At 45.2% G+C, this 20,556-nt stretch overlaps 1 protein-coding gene and 1 long non-coding RNA gene across 2 annotated transcripts; both read left to right on the top strand.

The window, feature by feature from the left end:
• Window positions 1-6,518: 6,518 nt before the first annotated feature.
• On the top strand, window positions 6,519-8,243 carry LOC111827978 (F-box only protein 31-like). The gene is made up of 2 exons (XM_023762731.1): window positions 6,519-6,689; window positions 7,414-8,243. Exon 2 carries the CDS (start codon window positions 7,749-7,751, stop codon window positions 8,241-8,243), a length of 495 nt encoding a protein of 164 aa, XP_023618499.1. The 5' UTR covers window positions 6,519-6,689; window positions 7,414-7,748.
• A 2,484-nt stretch (window positions 8,244-10,727) lies between these two features.
• LOC111827982 lies at window positions 10,728-12,625 on the top strand. The gene is made up of 3 exons (XR_002831731.1): window positions 10,728-10,743; window positions 11,573-11,705; window positions 12,605-12,625. It is a non-coding gene; the product is annotated as an uncharacterized LOC111827982 (long non-coding RNA).
• The last annotated feature ends 7,931 nt before the right edge of the window (window positions 12,626-20,556 follow it).

Here is a 20,556-nt window from a genome sequence, read left to right as displayed (position 1 = left end):
TGTCATCAGTGATGCAGCAGCAAAAGTCCCACTGATAATATCAAATGGAGTCATAAAGTTTTCTGTCAGGCTATCAGTGTACATGTGTACATTAAAAAATAAATGTATTTTTCATCATCATATACTGTGTTTTGTCGCTCGAATGAATTTTATTATTTCTTCAAGGTTCTTCACATACGTACACCTTAAGAGATATCAAGTAGGCATAACATGTTCTCAAAAAATTAGGGTTGGCAGGCAGAAGAATTTTGAGTCAGAGATTTTGCTGGTTTTGGCATGCACTCACAAAAAGGTTGCCCACCCCTGTCCTAGAAGAAAACATACACAGTAAGGCCTCAGACATTTCTCGCAGCAATATTTTTTCTGATATATCATCTTGGGCAAATGAAACAGAAGAAAAAAATAAACAAATGGAACAACATCAAACTAAAAAGTTTTCACACAGCAAAGAAAACCATCAATAAAATGAAAAGACAACCTACTGAATGGGACAACATATTCGCCAATGATACATCTGGTAAAGGGTTAATATCCAAAGTTTATAAAGAGCTAATACAACTCAACATAAAAAACAAACAATCCCATTAAAAAATGGGCAAAGGATATGAATAGACACTTCTCCAAAAAGACTATACAGATGGCTAACATACATAGAAAAGGTGCTCAATGTCATTAATCATCAGAGAAATGTAAATTAAAACCACAATGAGATACCACTTCACACCGGTCAGAATGACTGTCATCAATAAGTCAACAGCTTCCACCCACCGGATGGTTTGGTTGGTTGGAGTTTGCCCTGTACACCAAAAAGATTTGGGGTTTGATTCCCTGTCTGGGCACCTGCCTCGGTTGTAGGTTCCATCCCCAGTCAGCGAGCTTATGGGAGACAGCCAATTGATGTTTCTCTCTCACATAGATATTTCTCTTCTCTAAAATCAATAAACATGCTCTCAGGTGAGCATTAAAACAAACAAACAAACTAACTAACAAACAACAAATGCTGGTGAGGGTGTGGAGAAAAGAAAACCCTCGTGCACTGTGGGTGGGAATGCAGATTGGTGCAGCCACTGTGGAAAGCAATATAGAGTTTCCTCAAAAAATAAAAAATGGAACTGCCTTATGACCAGCTATTCCACTTCTGGACATATATCCAAAGAACCCTCAATACCTTTTTGAAAGAATATATGCACCCCATGTTCATTGCAGCAGTATTTACAATAACCAAGATTTGGAAGCAGCTGAAAGTGCCCATCAGCAGCTGAGTGGATAAAAAAAGCTGTGGTACATTTACACAATGGAATATTAGATGGTTGTAAAAAAGAAGGAAATATTACCCTTTGTGACTGCGTGGGTAGACCTGGAGAGTATTATGCTAAGTGAAATAAGCCAGTCAGAGAAAGACAGATACCATATGATTTCACTTATATGTGGAATCTAATGAACAAAATAACTAACAAAAAATAAATACGGACTCATAAGAACAGAATGATAGCTGTCATAGGGAAAGGGTGCTTGGAGGCTGGGTGTAAAAAGTGAAGTGATTAAGCAAAAAACAACAACCCAGAAAACTCATAGACATAGACACCAATATGGCGATGCCAGAGGGAAAGGGGGATGGGGAGGTGACAGAGGGTAAAGACGGGATTAATGATGATGGGAGGAGACTTGACTTTGGGTGGTGAACATACAATACAATATACAGATGATGCATTCTAGGATTGTACACCTAAAACACATTTAATTTTATTAACCAATATCTCCCCAATAAATTTGATAAAAATTAAAAAAAGTTTTCTTGTACAGCTGAAACTAATATTATGTTATATGTCAATTATATATAAATTTAAAATAAATAAATAATGAAATTAAAAACAAACAAACAAAAACCCCCATTAATTCCCAGGTCCCTCATCTCCCAGCCACTGACACCACCTTTTTTAGCCCTAACTGAGTGATAGTGGTTCTAATTGGAAAAGAAGAAAAAGTCTTGAGTTTTTTTCACTTTTTTTTTTTTTTGCAAAGGTGTGTCCTCTTCCAAGGAGGACAGGAAGGAAGGTGCTGGACCTGGGTGTGTGAGGTCTTTGCTCCTTTAGGGCCAAAGGAGTCCTCATATCTAGGACTGATGCTGACCAGCGTCTCTCGTGCAGTGGCCGCTGTCCTATGTGCCTGCAGCAAACGTCCAGGTGAGGGCTTGCATCGGCTGCTTGACTGTTCTGAAATGGAGGCAGAGAGGTTAATGATGTGCACGTGGTCACACAACTGATTCAGCAGAGGTGGTCTGGCTTTGTGGATGAGGCTTGTTTAGGATCCTATGTGGGGTTGAGGTTCGACTATTAAGCCTCAGAGGTATCAGGTCTGTTTGCCTCAAACTGCATCTGGACATGAGCGACTGGCTGTGAAGCATCTGCCCCATTGGAAGCCCAGGGAAGCCCAGGTCTGACATCTTGCCCTGCACATCTTCAGACAGAGCCTGTTCTGGCTGCACCCACTTTGCCCTCCTACCCTACTCAGCTCATAGCAGGAGGGCGCCTGCGGAAGGAGGCCGCAGGTGGGCCTGCCCGGTCTAGGTCTGCAGGGTCTCAGCCTGGCAGGGCCGGGGCCTGAGGAGCTGGAGAGTGCGCCGAGGTTGCCCTGGAGTTCCGCTGCGCCTGGTGACCCTGAGACTGTCGCCCAGTGCAAGTCCCGACATTCAGATGCTGCTGCAGCCTTTCAGAGGCCACAACTATGGTCAACACCAGGAATACTTGCCTGTTCTGGAAGCTTCTTCCGCAGGAATGGGACCGATATCATGGGATGGAGGAGGGGAAGGTGGTGTCAGCCACCAGGGTTCAGCATCCAGGCACAGTTCCCTTCCTGTTACCCGAGCTCTTGTGAGTTACTGACAGCCAATGGGAAGCGCGAAGAGTTTGAACAAGCAAAACAAACAAAACCCCAGGCTAGGGCACTGCCACCTCCAAGACACTGCGTGCTAAGCTGTGCACAGCCCTGGGCGTTGTGTGGCACGGAGGCAGGACTGCAAAAAGAGTTCCCGGGGGAAATGCATCTGGGCTTTGACCAACCCCTCCCAACGTAGTCAGAGAGGGGCCTGTGGTTAGAACTAGAAGAGGGTGTGTGTGTGTGTGTGTGTGTGTGTGTGTGTGTGTGTGTGTGTGTGTCCAGGGCAGGATATGTAAGTTCTAACATTTCCTGAGATGCTGGAAGGAGACCCGCCTGCCTAGATCTGCTCCCAGCCTTTCCGGGAGGCTCACAGATGCCGAGGGTAGGACAGGGCAGAGGAAACAGGTGGCCTCTGGCTGTCAGGACTGGAGCTTGTGTGTCCATAAAGGAGCTCTGTGCCTGCCCCCTGGGCAGCCCTGAGATGGAGGAGGAAGCCTGGGGACTGGTGGGAGGGTGGGCAGAGGCTCAGAGGGTGAGAGGGCCTGGGGGTGGGGTTGTCCTGAAGATGGGGCTCAGGCAAATGGTCTGTTCAGTCAGAAAAATGGCCTGTTGGGTCAGAATCTGGGCTCCTTTTGAACCCTGTACAGCACAAGATGGATCCAAGACAAGCAGAGAGTCTGGTTTTACCCTCCATTGGCGTGTTTTAAAATCTGTGGTGCACATTTATGTTCAAACACTGTTGCAGGGAGCTGTGGGCTCTCCCCGGCTTCGCCAGCAGTGGAAAGTCAGCTGGGGCCGGGCTCGCTCGCGCAATCCCAGGCTGACTGTGGGACAGAAGTCAGGAGCCTGTGCACACTGTCCTGGTACCTGCTCCGAGAAGTTCCCGGGCGGTGGCTGCCGGCCTCAGGGTCCAGGGGCCTCACAGAGCACCGGAGGCATCTCTGCCGAGGCTCCCACCTGAGGGCGGCGTGGGGAGCCCCGCAGGTGGGCTGACAGCGAGCTTGGCAAGGGGGGGAAGGCCCACGTGAAGGCCGCTCGGTCTGTGGGGACTGTGGGTCTCTAGAGTCGCTTGCACAATGCTTCCTGCGAGCGTTTTCACCACAGTTCCAGCAACTGTCATGTCAGCATATGACCTTTAAAACTGTTGAAAAGGAGCCACTGCTGGGAATGTGCTCAGGGAGCAGACCCTCCTGCCCCGTCCGCCTGCCTGGGCAGGGAGCCCGCGGCTGTGGGATGAGCCAGCCACGGAGCCCACTGGCTCGCTCACTTGGCATCTTGTCTTACTGTACTTTATTATTTTTCACCCTTTTGTCGTATGCACAGCTGTTAGAGAATTTGGCATCTCTTCACCTCCCGGAAGACCTGAGATCTCTGTGCCCTATTTCTCCCTCTTACACAGCGCACCTCCAGGGTCAGCCTGTTCTCTGGCAACTGCCTCCGCCTCCCCCGAAAATGCAGGTACCCTGTTATTTTCTGATCCTCAGTGAGGCTCTCTGAGCCACCTTCTCCCAGCATCATCTGTCTTCCAGAGGATTCAGGGGAAAGGGAAGACTGGGAATCGCTGGGGGAACCTGGCAAAGGAGGTGGGGGAGGAGCCTGCATGGGGGTGGGGAGGCTGGGAGGGAGAGAAAGGTCAAAGAGTGCCTCTCAGTTTCTCTAGGGCATCAAGGACACCAATCCCTACACTCAAGGCAGGCCCCAGATCCATTCAAGGAGACCCTTTCTCTCTCACAGTTTCAGCTGCTCTTCCATAGACCAGTGCACAGCTTTGCACTGATTTCTGGGATGTTTCAAACTGGAAACACATGGACACATATTCTCCTAGGTCAGCCTCCAACCACTCTGGGGTGTGGGCGCTGGTTGCTTCAGGTTCCCAGGTGCCCTAGCGCCCACTGGGGTCCTCCTTCCCCCTCCTCTTCCTTTGTCAAAGCGGATTCCTTGCCTGTTATGTGGGCTCTACCTCTTAAGCATTGTCTCAGCACATTCAAGGGAAAAGAGCCCTGTTCCTTCATTTGCATACTCCCTCTGACTACGTTCTGGCTGCAATGGCAGAGTTAAATGTGCTCTGATATTTACTGTCTGGCCCTTTACAGAAAACATTTGCTAGCTCCTGCCCTTGTCCTCTTTCAATGGGTTATTGAACCGTTCTACCAACTGCAACCTCCAGTCGGACTCCCCTCCATGCCCACACCCTGGCTTTTCTAAAGTAAACGTCTGACTGGCACTTTCCCTTTTGCCCCCCTGACTCCCCGTGTCCACTGAGTCGATTCTAAACACCTTATGGTTTGCAGGTTCTTCCTCTGGCTCCAGTCCTTTGGCCACTGTGCCACATCCAAGCACGTGGAAGGACCTTCTCTTGGCTCCTTACCTGGCCTGCTGTGACTCATTCTCCAGTTCCCAGGAGAGCCTCGTCACTTCCAAGACTGGGTTAGGAGCCTTTTCTATGTGCTTGCATGGCATCCCAGAATTCTCACTTGATGGGATGTATCATGTTGTATTGAAATTGTTCTATTCATTTCATCCATTCTATGTGTCAGCCACTAATCTAAGAGCTGTTGGGAAAAAAAGAAAAGAAAAAGAAAGAAAAATTCAAAGCTCCCTGCTGCTCTCTTACGTGCTAGTGGGGAAAATAGAAAATAAACAAGATTACAAAGTAGGACAGAGAATATTAGAGAGCAGGATGTGCTAAGGAGGAAAAGTAAACCAGGGAGGAGGATATGGAATATACTGGGACGGTTGACATTTTAGGGAAGGCCTCACTGAGAAGGTGATTTTTAGTAAAGGCTTGAAGGAGGGGAGGCAGGGAGCCATGCCAATATTGGGGGAAGAGCATTTTAGACAGCAATGGGATGGCAGGAACACACCCATCTGGTGTGTTTGAAAATGAGGCCAGGGTGGCTGGAGGGGGGAGAATGAAGAAGGGAGGAGGATGTTAGGGGGGAAATGCGGGGAGGGTAGACGTGTGGGGCTATGGGGGCCGTGGGAAGGACCCAGGCCTTTACTCTGAGGGGCTTGGGAGCCACTGCAGAGTATTGAACAGAGGAGTGGAGTGACCTGACTTGCGTTTTAATAGGGTCAAACTGGTTGTGACATTACTCCCCGTTAGACGAACTCCTTGAGAGCAGGCAATGTGTCTTGTTGACCTTTATTCATAGGACGTGGCATTCTGGCTCGTGGAAAACCTCAAAATATGTTTTACAAACGAACGATGAATGAGTGAATGTGAGAGCGAAGGTTTTCTCCCAACAGCCAGGTCCTGGCTCCCGAGGGGTTGGGAAGTCTTCTCACTGTTGAAGGAAAGCTCCGGCAACAGATGCTGCCAACAGCCAAGCCCCTGGGGCTCTTAGCTGCCTGCTTAGACGTCGCTATGGCAGCAACACACATCTAAACCAGTTTTCCCTGTTGCCACAGAAAGGGCTGCTTAATGGATCAATGTCACCTGGAGGGAGGATTTCAGGGTGTAGCACACTGCATTGGCCTTGGCCTTGCTCTGTGGGATGATCTGCTCAGTGGCATAAATGAAGGTACAGAGAGAGTTATTGCCAAAATTGCCGATGGAGGTGGGAGGGATAGATGATCTGTTGATTGATAGACTCAGGGTTTTTGTAAGTTCAAGCCAAGAGGCCCTATACATAGGTGAAGGTAAAATAGAAAGCCTTTTATGGTTCTATGTCAAAGCCAGAAAATAAACTGTAAAAAAAAATTGAATTGGGGATATGTAGCTTTAGTAGATGGTAAAGACTATCTGAGTTAAAAGTGTGGAGCAATTGTTAAAAATCCCAAAGCAAGCTGAGAAGCCCTTCTAGAAGTATGTAAGTAGACACCTATAATCTGAGAGATGTAATTCCCCCCTGACTGTGCAAGGCCACTCCCAGGACTTCATGTCCAGTCCTGGGTAAGACACCTGAAGGGTCCTGTGAGCTCACTGGGAGGATGATAGAAGAGGTATATTTGTAAGCACAGTGGGTGATTGGAAACAGTCTGGGGGTGGGGATTCAAATATCTGAATTATTAGGGCAGGAGGGCTTAGATTTGAGAATTATTCTGAATGGCTTTAATGGGTTAAAATAGGGTTAAGTGAATGTTAGTTCAACTGATAGAAACATTGACTAAACATGAGGTGGGGTAGCTTCAGGCCTCTTTTTATGAAGGGGGGGAAGGGGACAACCAATGGGCACAAATGCTTAAGAAGTAGAGCAGCACTTTACTAGAAAAATTTAAAATACCTTTTCACCTTGAGATGTCATGCATTTATGCTTCCCTATTACTGAGTGTGGTAGGATCTGCTAGTTATTCCTTAGTATCCATTTTTTCACTTCTTAGTAAAACAAACAAACAAACAAACAAAAAACTCAATATTTTTAGCATGCTTTTATAGAACAAGGTCTATTTTCTCCATCCTTCCTTGGAACTAGGTGTGGCTAGGGGGTAAAATTGTGACCAATGAACTAAAAGTGGAAGTATCATGTTCAACTTCTGGAAAGTAGTAGTAAAGATAGGGGATATACCCTTACTTCCCCTTCTTCCTTGCTCTAGGTGGAGATGCTGGTGGAGATCTTCACCTTGCTCCCCGGCACTGACCTGGCCAGCCTGGCCCAGGCCTGCACCAAATTCCACCACATCCTGCACATCGACAGCATCTGGAGACGGCGCTGCTGGGAGGAGTATGGCATTCGTGAAAACTTGCAGAACCTGGAGATGATCAGTATGTCTTATCGAGAAGTCATGCGAAGATGTTCCCATAAAGAAACATTTTGGGTTTGTGGCAGCTAGATTATAGCTATGGAACACTGCTGAATGTAGTGGTGGACGGCTTATGCATTACTGGTTGGACGTACAGGCCTTCCCTTAACACCCATGTGCATGGCCCAATGCAATTCGAGCCCTCGTTTAGAATTCGCCTGACAGAGAGGAAATCAGCCACGGTGGAGTACCTGGAAGAGATCTACAGCATTTTCCACAGCCGCCACATGCAGATTCAGAAGGACAGGCTCAGCATCCAGTGGATCAAGACAGACCACCGAAAGGATTCACCAACACGGCTTAGGGGAGAACCGGAGCTGGTGCTGTCGCAGGAGGACAGACAACTGTATGACTGCCTAACCTACAGCCGCCTCTTCCTCCCGCCGAGCCACCCGGACGACCTCATCAGGCCAGGCCTCTTCCAATGCAAAGACGATGGCTTTGGCCTAATGATTGCCATGCTCAGCTTCCATGGGAAGTATGCCAGGCTCAAGAAGGTCATGGGAGACTTAATCTGGACGTTAGAAATCCACCTCATGTACCGCATCCAGCTGCGAGATGGCAAGATCTTCGCAACTTCAACGAGCTCTCCCGCGTGGTCTAGGAGATTGAGGAGCAGGTGATCCGGGAGCAGCAGCAGAAGCCACAGCAGCAAGAAAACGGGACTGAGGAAAGCGAGGGCCATGGCTGGCAGAGCCCTGCCCAGCCCAGCATCGGGGAGTCCGGGGTTGCAGCTTCAGAGGAGCAGCCTGTTCCGTTTGTTCTGCCTGTGGACATGCGCTCAGGAGACCAGAACTACCCCCGGACCTGCAGGATGTGTTTCTATGGCGTGGACATTGGTATCTTAGATGGCTTCGACTACCCCAGGCACTTCCCTGGAGTCTTCGTCCTGTTCGATGAGAACCACTTGGGATTCATCTGTCTGGAGATGAAATACTTCATCCTGTTTGGCAGAGTCCAGAACACCTTCCAGAATGTGGAGGCACCATGCGTGCAGGCCTTCCTGGAGATGCTCTGAACATTCAGTCCTGACCCCCTCTATTTTTTTTTTACATTAAATCTTTATTGTTCAGATTATTACATTTGTTCCTCTTTTTTCCCCCATAACTGCCCTCCACCCAGTTCCCACCCCACCCTCCGCCCTCACTCCCCACCCACTGTCCTCATCCATAGGTGCACGATTTTTGTCCTGTCTCTTCCCGCATCTCCCACACCCCTTTCCCCCCCAAGAATAGTCAGTCCATCCCTTTCTATGTCCCTGATTCTATTATAATCACCAGTTCATTCTGTTCATCAGATTATTTATTCACTTGATTTTTAGATTCACTTGTCAATAGATGTGTATTTGTTGTTCATAATTTGTATCTTTACCTTTTTCTTCTTCTTCCTCTTCTTAAAGGATACCTTTCAGAATTTCACATAATACTGGTTTGATGGTGATGAACTCCTTTAGCTTTTCCTTATCTGTGAAGCTCTTTATCTGACCTTCTATTCTGAATGATAGCTTTGCTGGATAAAGTAATCTTGGTTGTACGTTCTTGGTATTCATCACTTTGAATATTTCTTGCCACTCCCTTCTGGCTTGCAAAGTTTCTGTTGAGAAATCAGCTGACAGTCGTATGGGTACTCCCTTGTAGGTAACTGACTGTCTTTCTCTTGCTGCTTTTAAGATTCTCTCTTTGTCTTTTGCTCTTGGCATTTTAATTATGATGTGTCTTGGTGTGATCCTCTTTGGATTCCTTTTGTTTGGGGTTCTCTGTGCTTCCTGGACTTGGAAGTCTATTTCTTTCAGCAGGTAGGAGAAGTTTTCTGTCATTATTTCTTCAAATAGGTTTTCAATATCTTGCTCTCTCTCTTCTTCGGGCACCCCTATAATTCGGATGTTGGTACACTTGAAGCTGTCCCAGAGGCTCCTTACACTATCTTCGTATTTTTGGATTCTTTTTTCATTTTGCTTTTCCGGTTGGGTGTTTTTTGCTTCTTCGTATTTCAACTTTGACTTGATTCTTGCGATCCTCTGGTCTGCTGTTGGGAGTCTGTATAATATTCTTTATTTCAGTCAGTGTATGCTTAATTTCTAGTTGGTCTTTTATCACAACATCAAGAGTCTCACTAGATTTCTTGAGAGTCTCATTAAGTTTATCGGCAGTTTCTAGAAAATTCTTGAAAAACCTTAAAAGTGTGGTTTTGAACTCTATATCCAGTCATTTGCTTTCCTCCATTTCTGTCATTTGTGTCCTGTTTCTTTGTCTCGGCATTTTTTTATGCTTCGCTGTGTCGATAGAGTGGCTTTCTGTGTTAAGTGTCCTCTAGGGCTCAGTGGCTCAGCCTCCCCAATTACCTGAGGTGGACACTCTTGGTGCACCCCCTTGTGGACTTTGTGCACAGTCTTGTTGTAGTTAAGCCTTGATTGTTGTAGGTAACACTGGGAGGATTTGACCTCCAGGCCAATTGGCTGTGAGAATCAGCTGTGTCTATGGTGAGAGAACTTCTGTGCTGAAGACACCCTTCTGGGGCAAGACTTGCTTCAGTGGGGCTTTGGTGCTCACTGAGTCTGCCCCCTGAGTGTGTCCCTTATGGATCTGAGGAGTTGTAATTGGATGGTCCGACTCTGACCACCAGGTACACTGGCTCTTGGATCTAAGAAAGTGCTAATCTAGCCTCTGCCTGAGGCTACCCAGCAGAAGCCAGCTGAAAAGCAATGCAAGTTGCCCTGGGGCCTTGGGGCAGCTGCAGTTTGTTAACTAATTTTCAGATTACAAAGGGCTGGGCCTTTCATATGCAAAAGCCTCCATGCACAGCTTGGGTGGGGCGAGGTCCCAGGGGATCAACAGGGTGGGTGGAGTGAGCAGTATGGCTGCTCTCAGTTCCGCCCTCAGAGGCCCAGGCAATTGCTGGGAGTGCCTCCAAGAGAAAGCTGCCCTTGAGTTCCGACCGATGCCAGACAGTCCAGTTTCTCCCGTATGAGTCTGGGTCCCCAGAGACTCGCCCGGAACTGGAGCTCAGAGACTGAGACTCCTTCCCTATTGAAAAAGACAATCGTGTCCTCAGCCTCCAGCCCTCTCCACTTGCACCTCCGCACCTTTGTATTTTACTTCCACACTGTACCTCCTCTGAGTTTCGGTATGCTTTTCTCTTTCTTTCTAGTTCTAGAATTTCCACTCAGCCAGTCTTTCTGTGGTTCTGGATGATGTCCGTTCCATCTTTTAGTTGTATTTTTGAAGTGGTTGTGCGAGGCAGCAATCTCTAGTGTTTACCTATTCCGTCATCTTGGTTTCTCTCTCCCTGCACCTTTAAATGATTGAAAAAATCAACTGTCTGGACAGTTGGGGCACTTTAATTAGAAAATTATTGGAGTCATGATCTTGCTCTGTTGATTTTTTTCTGCAATAGTAGGATTGTTCAGTAATAAGTGTGCAAGACCTTTAAAAAAATAAATAGTAACAACTGGGCAACTTTCATTTGTTTTTGGAGAGGATTAAAGGAGAGAATACACGTAAGAACATGGAACAGTGCTTACTCCACATGTTTATTTGCTTGTACTTTGCCTCTCCATACACTGAGGCAGCTATCAAGTTGCACTAATTGTGTTCTCCCTTATTTACTTGCTCATTTGATGACTTCCATTAATGCCCTAAAGAGAAATGAAATCAGCATCAGAACAGTCAAAATGTAGTTTATGCGCCCCTACTCAAGACTTTTCTTAATCTGCTTTGAAGAATGAGGTGCATATACAAAGTGGGACGTTGGGATTTGCTGTGTGTTATGAATCCCTTCATTGTTCTGGTTATTAATTTTTAGATAGTGTACAAAGGTAGGGTTCATCGTAAGCAGTAATTGGTACCCGGAGAAAGAGCACACTTCTCTGTGAGGGGTTGTCTGCCTGAGTTTCTTAAGAAACCTAAGTTTGAATACCATTGATTATTGCATTTATTTATTCATGAGAATACAGGGTCAAATGCCAAGGAGAGATGCACACCCTCCAGATGCTCCCAGCTCCATAGAGAAGGCAGACATCTTCCTGTGGCTCTTCCATGCCTCTTCTTACTAGTATGTCTGGCTCTACAGGCCGTGGGTGTCAGAAGGTGAGTAAGTTTTCCAGGAAGAAAAGGCGGGGCAGCACTTCTGGGAATTTAACCCCCAGAGGCGTCTGCATATGTATGCAAAGATATACATATAGTTATTCATGGCAGCATCACTTGTGGAGCAGAGGTTTAGAACCCACGTGTCTATCTATAGAGGGCTGGGTAATTCAGGGACATGTGGTGGTGGAATGCTATACAGCTGGAGAGAGAAAGGGGATGAAGTTTGCTCACTGATAGGATAAGCATTCCAGAAAGTATTGTTAAACAAACAAACAAACAAACAAACAAACTAAGCAAGGAGCAGTGAGCATATATAGTTGGCTGTGTTATGTGTAAAAGAGGGGTCAGGAAGATAGTGTATATATCCATATTTACTTGTATTTGCAGGAAAGATAAACAGAAACTATAAAAATGATCACCTTCAGTAGGGTGTGGGGTTGGGAGTGGGAAAGGAGAAGACCGGTCAGGGTGGGAGCAGGCCTTCCCAATCATTATCATTTTGATTTAAAATCCATGTAAACATATTATCTATTCCAATAAATGAAATGTAATAATATAAAAAGAACATTTTTCAGCAGGAAGAACAGCATGTACAGGGTTCAGAGGCATTAAATAGGTAACAGTAACATCCGAGAACAAAGTCCTCCCTAACTTTAATCCAGGGTCCCTCTGGCCAGGCTTCCAGAACTGTTTGTGTGTCTCTGTTTCTGATTTCTGAACACCTACTGGAATATAAATTCCTTAAGAGTATGGGATTCTGTCAGTCTTGCTCACCACCATATACAACTACCATGGGTTGCCTGATGCTACGACTAACTGAGATCTCTCTCATAGGCATCCAGCCAGCATCTTTTGAAGGAAACATGCCCTTCCTTTCTGTAACCTGCTTTGTTTCTCAGCTGGGGTCCTAGGCTCTCCCCTTTCCTCAGTTTCCTGGACCAGGCATCATTCCTTCTCTCTTCAAGAAAACAAAAAGGTATGCCTGGCTAGCCAAAGAGAAATTATACATTTAAATTAAAATACATAGCTCTGAATAAAATTACACACCAATGTAAATCTACATGCATCCATACATAAGAATGTACTAGTATTTAAGCTTACTAGAGGCCTGGTGCATGAAATTCGTGCACTGGGGGCAGAGGTGTCCCTCAACCCAGCCTGCACCCACTCCAATCTGGGACCCCTTGGGGGATGTCCCACTGCCGGTTTAAACCAGCAGTGGGACATCCCTCTCATAATTTGGGACTGCTGGCTCCCAACCGCTCACCTACCTGCCTGCCTGATAGCCCCTAACTGCTTCTGCCTGCCAGCCTAATTATCCCCTAACCACTCCCCTGCCAGTCTGATCGACACCTAACTGCTCTCCTGCCGGCCCCGTCACCCCCAACTGCCCTCCCCTGTAGGCCTGGTTGCCCCCAACTGCCCTCCCCTGCCAGCCCGGTCACCCCTAACTGCCCTCCCCTGCCAGACTGGTCACCCCTAACTGCCCTCCCCTGCTGGCCTGGTCCCCCCCAACTGCCCTCCCCTGCTGGCTTGGTCGCCCCTAACTGCCCTCCCTTGCTGTCCTGATTTCCCACAACTGCCCTCCCCTGCTGGTCATCTTGTGGCTGTGGGCGCCGCCATCTTTTGAGGGCAGGGCAGTCAATTAGCATATTCCCTCCTTATTGGCTGTGGGTGCTGCCATCTTTGTGACGGTGTGAGGGTCAATTAGCATATTCCCTCTTTATTAGATAGGATATTTACACATACACACAGAGACCTACATGAAATACACCATAGATACATCATATTTTACCTATTAAATAAGGACTACATGAGTGGGTTTTCTAGAATAGCAGTTTTCAAGAATTTTAGCTTGCATGTCTCCTATAAGAATTTGACCGCCCCCCCCCCCCGCAACATTTATAATTCAACATCTAAATTTTTTTTCATAAATTTAAATAGTTGTTAAGTATGTAACTTTTGGGATATTGTAAAATTTTGATATTTAAAAATATGACTAAAAAATGGGCCCAATGAAATTTAAATGCTCTAATGATTTGATACTTGTCATTTGAAAATACACAAAAAGTTCTTAGCATTCAGAAATTTTCCATCTTCCTTTTTTTTCCTTGAATTCCTATTTCTATTCCATTTCTCCATAGAATTTTGTCTTATATTTTTATATTTTTATTGATATTTTTAGAGAGAGAGGAAGGGAGAAATATCGATTAGTTGCCTCCTGAGAAACATAAATGTGAGAGAGAAATATCGATTAGTTGCCTCCTGCTTCCTGACTGGGAATCAAACCAGCAATATTTTGGTGCAGAGTACAATGCTCAACCAACTGAGCCACATTGGCCAGAGCCTAATGTAATATATATTTACTAGAGGCCTGGTGCACAAAATTCGTGCATGGGGCAGAGGGTGTCCCTCAGCCCAGCCTGCACCCTCTCCAATCTGGAACATCCCCCTCACAATCCGGGACTGCTGGCTCCTAACCGCTCACCTGCCTGCCTGCCTGATTGCCCCTAACCGCTTCTGCCTGCCAGCCTGATCGCCCCCAACTGCCCTCCCCTGCCATGCTGGTCGTTCCCAACTGCCCTCCCCTGCAGGCCTATTCGCCCCAACTGCCCTCCCCTGCTGGCCATCTTGTGGCGGCCATCTTGTGATGACATGAGGGTGTTGTGTGAGGGCACGAGGACCACCTAGGCTTTTATTAGTATAGATCAGGGGTCCTCAAAGTACGGCCCGCAGGCCACATGAGGCCCGCCGAAAACATTTATCCGGCCCGCCGGGTGTTTTTGCCGCCGCTGCCTGTCCTGCTTAGCAGCCGACTCGTCCCGGGCCCACAATGCGCATGTGTGGAATGTCTGAGGGACAGTGAACTGGCCCCCTGTTTAAAAAGTTTGAGGACCTCTGGATAGATGCTTGAAAGTTTTTATTGGTCTCATAATTATCTCTATTAAATCTGTGTGTATAAATTGAAATGTTATTTTTGTTTTATTTCCTGTGACAAGTTGTTAAATGTCTAAAAAAGGTTTTTGTTTTTTTTCCATTCTGGATTGAATCTGTGGTTGGCTGAGTGGTTCTTTAATTCTAGAAGGGCTCAGCTGATTTGGCTGTGCTGGCTCACATGTCTGTAGCCAGCCATCTGGTTAGCTAGGATGCATTGTGTCTGCTGCACGAAGTTTCTCACTCTCCAGTGGGCTAGCCAGGGCTTCTTCATGGGCAGGTCCCACAAGAGTGGGTGTGACCAAGCAAAATCTCTTGTGCACAGTTTCAAGACTAACTCATTGTCACTTCTATCACATACCATTGGCCAAAGTGAATTATAACGCCAGCCCAGACTTAGGGTTTAAGGAAATAGACTCATCTCTTGATGTGGGTAAGGAGCTTCAAAGTCAGGGAACTGTTTTGTTAGATTTATACAAATATTTCATTTTTGGGGTTGCTAATATAAGTGGTGTTTGTGTTTTAATTTCAAATTCCACTTGTTCATTGATGTCATATAGGAAAGTGATCAACCTTGCTATAATTGCTTATTTGTGAGGAGATTTTTGTTTGTTTTGTTGGTGTTTTTTGTTAATTCTTATGGATTTTTAGAGACATTTTATTTCTTCCTTCCCAATCTGGACACTTTTTATTTCATTTTCTTGCCTTGTTGAACTAGCGAGGACTTCTACTATGATGTTGAAAAGGAGTGATGAGAGGGGACAGCCTTCCTTTGTACCTGATCTTAGTGGGAAAGCTTCAAGTTTCTCACCATTAAGTATGATGTTACCTGTAGGATTTTTTGTAGATATTGTTTATCAAGTTGAAGAAGTTCTCTATTCCTAGTTTACTGAGAGTTTTTATCATGATTGGATGTTGACTTTTGTCAAATGTGTATTATGTATCTATTGATATGACCTTGTGATTTTTCTTTTTTACTCTGTTGATGATTACATGACTTGATTTTCGTATGTTGGACCAGCCTTGCATACCTGACAGTATAATTCTTTTTGTACATCACTGCATTTGATTTGCTAATATTTTGTTGAGGAGTTTTGCATCTATGTTGGTGAGAGATATTGGTTTGTAGTTTTCTTGTAATGTCTTTTTTTTTTTTGGTTTTGGTATTAGGTTAATGCTGCCCTTAATAATAATAAAATTGATAAAAATACATTATAAACTATTTTATTAAACAACATACCAAACCTGAAAGAAACTACATGAAACTTTAATCTCAGGCCTTTACCTATTGTATCTTGAAAAGTTTAGAAATTGTTTAAAGCATTTCAGTTACAGTTAAAATTACCAGCATGATCAAAACTGTAAAACTCCTATAGCTATATGGCTTTAGCTATTTGAATATACGTTTCTTCTTAACTAATGACACCTTCTATTGGTGAGCTTTAAAAATAACTGCAAAGAATTTCTTATTTTAAAATGTGAGGAAAATCGCCGAAACCGGTTTGGCTCAGTGGATGGAGCGTCGGCCTGCGTACTGAAAGGTCCCAGGTTCGATTCCGGTGAGGGGCATGTACCTGGGCTACGGGCACATCCCCAGTAGGAGATGTGCAGGAGGCAGCTGGTCGATGTTTCTCTCTCATCGATATTTCTAACTCTCTATCTCTCTCTCCCTTCCTCTCTGTAAAAAATCTAAAAATAACTGCAAAGAATTTCTTATATTTAAAATGTGAGGAAAATTATTTTTAACATTAAATAACTTTTACAGACGTTCTCCTTGATTTGCTCTCATTGGACTAACCTCAAGCACAGCGATTTTTCTCTTTCTCCCCACCCCCTTCCCTGTCATTCTCTCTATTTCTTTGACAGAGGTGAAAAAGAGGATAAGGTGAATTATTTTTAATGAAAAGCCATATTTATTCCCATTTCCTCACTGTACCATCTAACTGAATTCAGATATGCCAACACCGACCAAATACTCAGTGTGAACAATGGGCTTTCCTATAACAAGCAAACAAGCAAATGTAGAAACCAGGGAAATCCCAAAGCCCTGCGAGTTGACAGGACCTTTTATTACTCATCCTAGGAAGCTTCCCTTTTCTTGGCTGGCCTGGAGTTTTCCCACCACAGGACAATGAACCATGGTAAGACGTAGGAGGAGTATGCCTTTCTTTTCTAACGTGGGAGAAAGGCTACTGCAGCAAACTTTAGCATCCCCTCAGTCCAACCACTTTAGGAAAGAGCGTACATGGAGAATGAAAATCTAGAAGTTGATTCTCTTAAGACTATCGAAGCTGTACCCCTGAAAGTCTTTATGTACACCAAAGCTAGAGGGTGCTCGGTAAGTTAGGAGATCTTCCAGGTTATCAGAGGAAAGAAGGACTATGCAGAGGGCAGAGAGAGAACGTCGTCCATCCTGTCCTGGCAATGCATGTGGAGAACTCAGAACAGCTCTTCCCAGCTGCTCTGAGAAAGTTCCTTGGAATTGTATACAGAGAGGCCAGAGAAACTGCTTTTCTAAGGAGATTGTAAGCATTCTGAATGCAGTTGTGTATTCTTTTTTAATATTCCCAGAGAGCCCAGGATTGTGCTGTATCTATGGTAGACCTGCACAAACACACAGCAAACAGCATGAAAGACACAAAGAGACCTCTAGAATTCTCCAGTTCACTCCCTCATGCATCTGGTGAAATGAATTTCAAAGTCTCAAAGACAGTGGAGAATTCATCTGAATTTTAAAAAGCAAGAGGATGATTCCCATAATATCACTGTTGACCCATTTCAGGGTCTAAAGCCCTAGAGCACAAGAAATGTTTCCTTAGGTGTAACTTAAGTGACTATTTGCTTCCCGACATGGACTGAGGATAGCTGGTCCATCCTCACGACATTAATCTTTATACTTCAATTGCATCTTCCTCCCACCCTCTCTTCCTTGGGCTTGGAAATCCGAGTTCCTTTTATGTCTCAGAGGTGTAGCATATTCTGGAAGATGTGCTCATTTGCTTCTCTTATGTTCAGCTGGGGAGAATTTAGGTTTAAAAGAACAAAGAATGTTACAGTCACTTTCCTAACTTGTGAAGATCTGTGATGTTCATGGGAAATGCTCTGCATTTGCTGTTTCCTAATCTCCCCTCCCTCTCAGAGTGCTCGCTGTTCACTCTGACCCCAGTTCCCCCTCAGTCACCGATGCTCCCGTTGATAGCTGGCCACCGGGCCGCCCAAATAAAGACCACACTCCCCAACCTCCCTTGCAGCTGATTGTGGCAAAAAGACATAAACTAGTAGTGTTGCCTGGAAGCTATGCAAAGTTTCAGCAAAGAGTACTGCATGTGGTGACTGCTCTTTGCCTCTCCCACTTACTATTCTTTCAGTTTTCTATTGCTGTGGACCAATACTCTCCAATTGGTTGCTAAAACCACTATGATTTATTATTTTTTGTGATTCTACACGTTGGCAACCTGGTGGTTTCTTCTGCTGGTCTCACCTGACGTTCAGCTAGGCCATAGGATCTAAGAGGACCTCGTTGCCATGTGTGGCAGCTGGGCCTCCTCAGTTCTCTGTGAGGTGTCTCATTCTCCCATAGGCTAGATGGGCTTTATCACAACAAGGTGATCTCAGGGTTTCAATAGGGAGAGCGAGGAAGCTTCAAGAACCCGTAAGGCCTAACTTCTGGGATTCATACCATATCACTTCTGCCTAATGGTATTCATCAATCTGGATTCAAGGATGGAGAAATAGACTCCATGTCTTAATAGGAGGAGAGGCAGTGTCCTTGATATGCAAAGGTGTGTGACATGACACAGGAAATGTGATTCACTGGGGACCATGTTAAAAATAACTGATCTCATTTGGCTGGAATGTGGATGTGATGTCAGCCATCTTGGTCAAGTTATGGAGACCACGTGCTGAGATTGGAGCCTTGAGATGACAAGATCTGAGTCCCTGCCAATTTCATGAAGGCTCTATAAGCCATAGACTGTCTGCCTCCACTGTGAGGTTTTCTGGGAGAGATGGATAAACTTTATTGTTTGAGCCACTGTCATTTTGGACTTTCTGTCACTTGTAGCCAAATCTTTTAATTCCTCTAATGCTCAACCTCTTTTAAATTTCCAGCTCTACTTACCAGCCTAGGTTACCACTGCTTGGAGTTTTCTGTAGTTTCAGGGTTGGAGAGGAAGGGAAAACCTAACACTTTGGAGATGCCACCATGATATTTTGATGTAATTTCCGGTCCCACTCGACAAGCCTGGAGAAAATAAATGAGGGAGGCAGACAGGAGGAATGCTACCACGAGGCAGGACAATATTAGGAATTGTCAGGAGCCTGAAACATTGCCTGATTCTAAGTTGATTAATGTCATTTCAAGGACTAGCCCAGGGGAGAGCCCAGGCACCACAGCGGCAGGTCCCGGAACATTCCAGGCAAGCTGCGAAGGCCAGACCTGACCATGTATTGACTTGTGGATCAGTGGTTCATTTGAATGTGGTGAGAAGTGGGTCTGCTCCTTGATATAATGATAAGCTATGTATCTCAGATTCCATCTGGAAACCATTCTTAGGTTTACATTATGAAGAGATGACTTTGAGTTGGGTCTCTTTTAGCTCATCTGTTTTGCATGTGTGCAAGGGTGGGTTTTAGAGATGAACAACAGCTTTTCTCCTCCCCATTTTTTCTTCGAGTTTTATGGTTTGGTTTGGGCTTTATTTATAACATGTCACATGTAGAAATACAGCAGGCGCTATCCAGGGGCCACGTAGCATCATATCATTTTACATATTCCCCACTCGTAATTAGTTTAGGCTGTTTTAAGTTTTCATTTCCCCCCCTATAATGATATAGTAGACACAAAGTGTTAACTAGAAACAGAAATATTCCCCCTTACCTTCGTCCCACCCTTCAACCACCCCCTTCTACGCCACCTCCCTCTGCCCCTCCCTCCCATCAATCCAAGGTTCATTCACCACCAGTGAAAAACAGATTGATCTGGAGCTCCAGCCGCTCTTAAAGGCCAAAGGACCTTGAACCCTTCTCCCTATCTCTCTCCTCCTAACAGAATGACACACAAACAAGCTTGGACAGACAGAGGCCTCTACCGACTTCTAAAAAAGCTTCATGCACCCGGCTGATTCTGTGATCTTGCTTTATTACTCATTGCTGAGTTTAAAGACCTCACTATTAGGGACCAAGAGTGTCTGAGACCTCCAACAGTACGTGGTCTTTTGGTCACTCAGACCCTATCACAGACTTCCGATGTCGCATCTTGCAGATATTTTAAATTGCCTTTAACTCTCTATGAAGGACACTCTGGCAAGGCCACATATGGGAAAACTATGACATATGACAGAATTGTAGTCTACTTTAAAAAGGAAATATGCCCTGATTCCTGTTGCTCAGTGGTTAGAGCATCGGCCCACATACTAAAGGGTTGAGGTTCAATTCCCGGTCAAGGGCATGTACCTGGGTTGTGCCCTCTCTTCTTCTGCCACCCCCATGATGCAAATGTTGGTAGCTTAAAGTTATCCCAGAAGTTCCTTACACTATCCTCATTTTTTGGATTCTTTATTCTTTTTGCTATTCTGATTGGGTGTTTTTTGCTTCCTTATATTCCAAATCGTTGATTTGATTCTCAGTTTCATCTACTTTGCTATTGATTCCCTGTGAATTACTCTTCATTCCAGTAATTCTTCCTGGTTCTTTATAAAGGTTTTCATGTCCTTTTTCATGCTATTGAAGTTTTCATTCTTCCCCTAAGTTCATTGAGCATCCTTTATGACCAGTGTTTTGAACTCTGCATTTAGTACAGTGGTTCTCAACCTTCCTAATGCCGCGACCCTTTAATACAGTTCCTCATGTTGTGGTGACCCCCAATCATAAAATTATTTTCGTTGCTACTTCATAACTGTAATGAATCATAATGTAA

Source organism: Myotis lucifugus, unplaced genomic scaffold (assembly GCF_000147115.1).
Source record: "Myotis lucifugus unplaced genomic scaffold, Myoluc2.0 scaffold_259, whole genome shotgun sequence".
NCBI classification, from domain to species: Eukaryota; Metazoa; Chordata; class Mammalia; order Chiroptera; family Vespertilionidae; genus Myotis; species Myotis lucifugus.
Note: the sequence above shows the minus strand (reverse complement) of the source record. Positions and strands in the feature narration are given on the sequence as shown.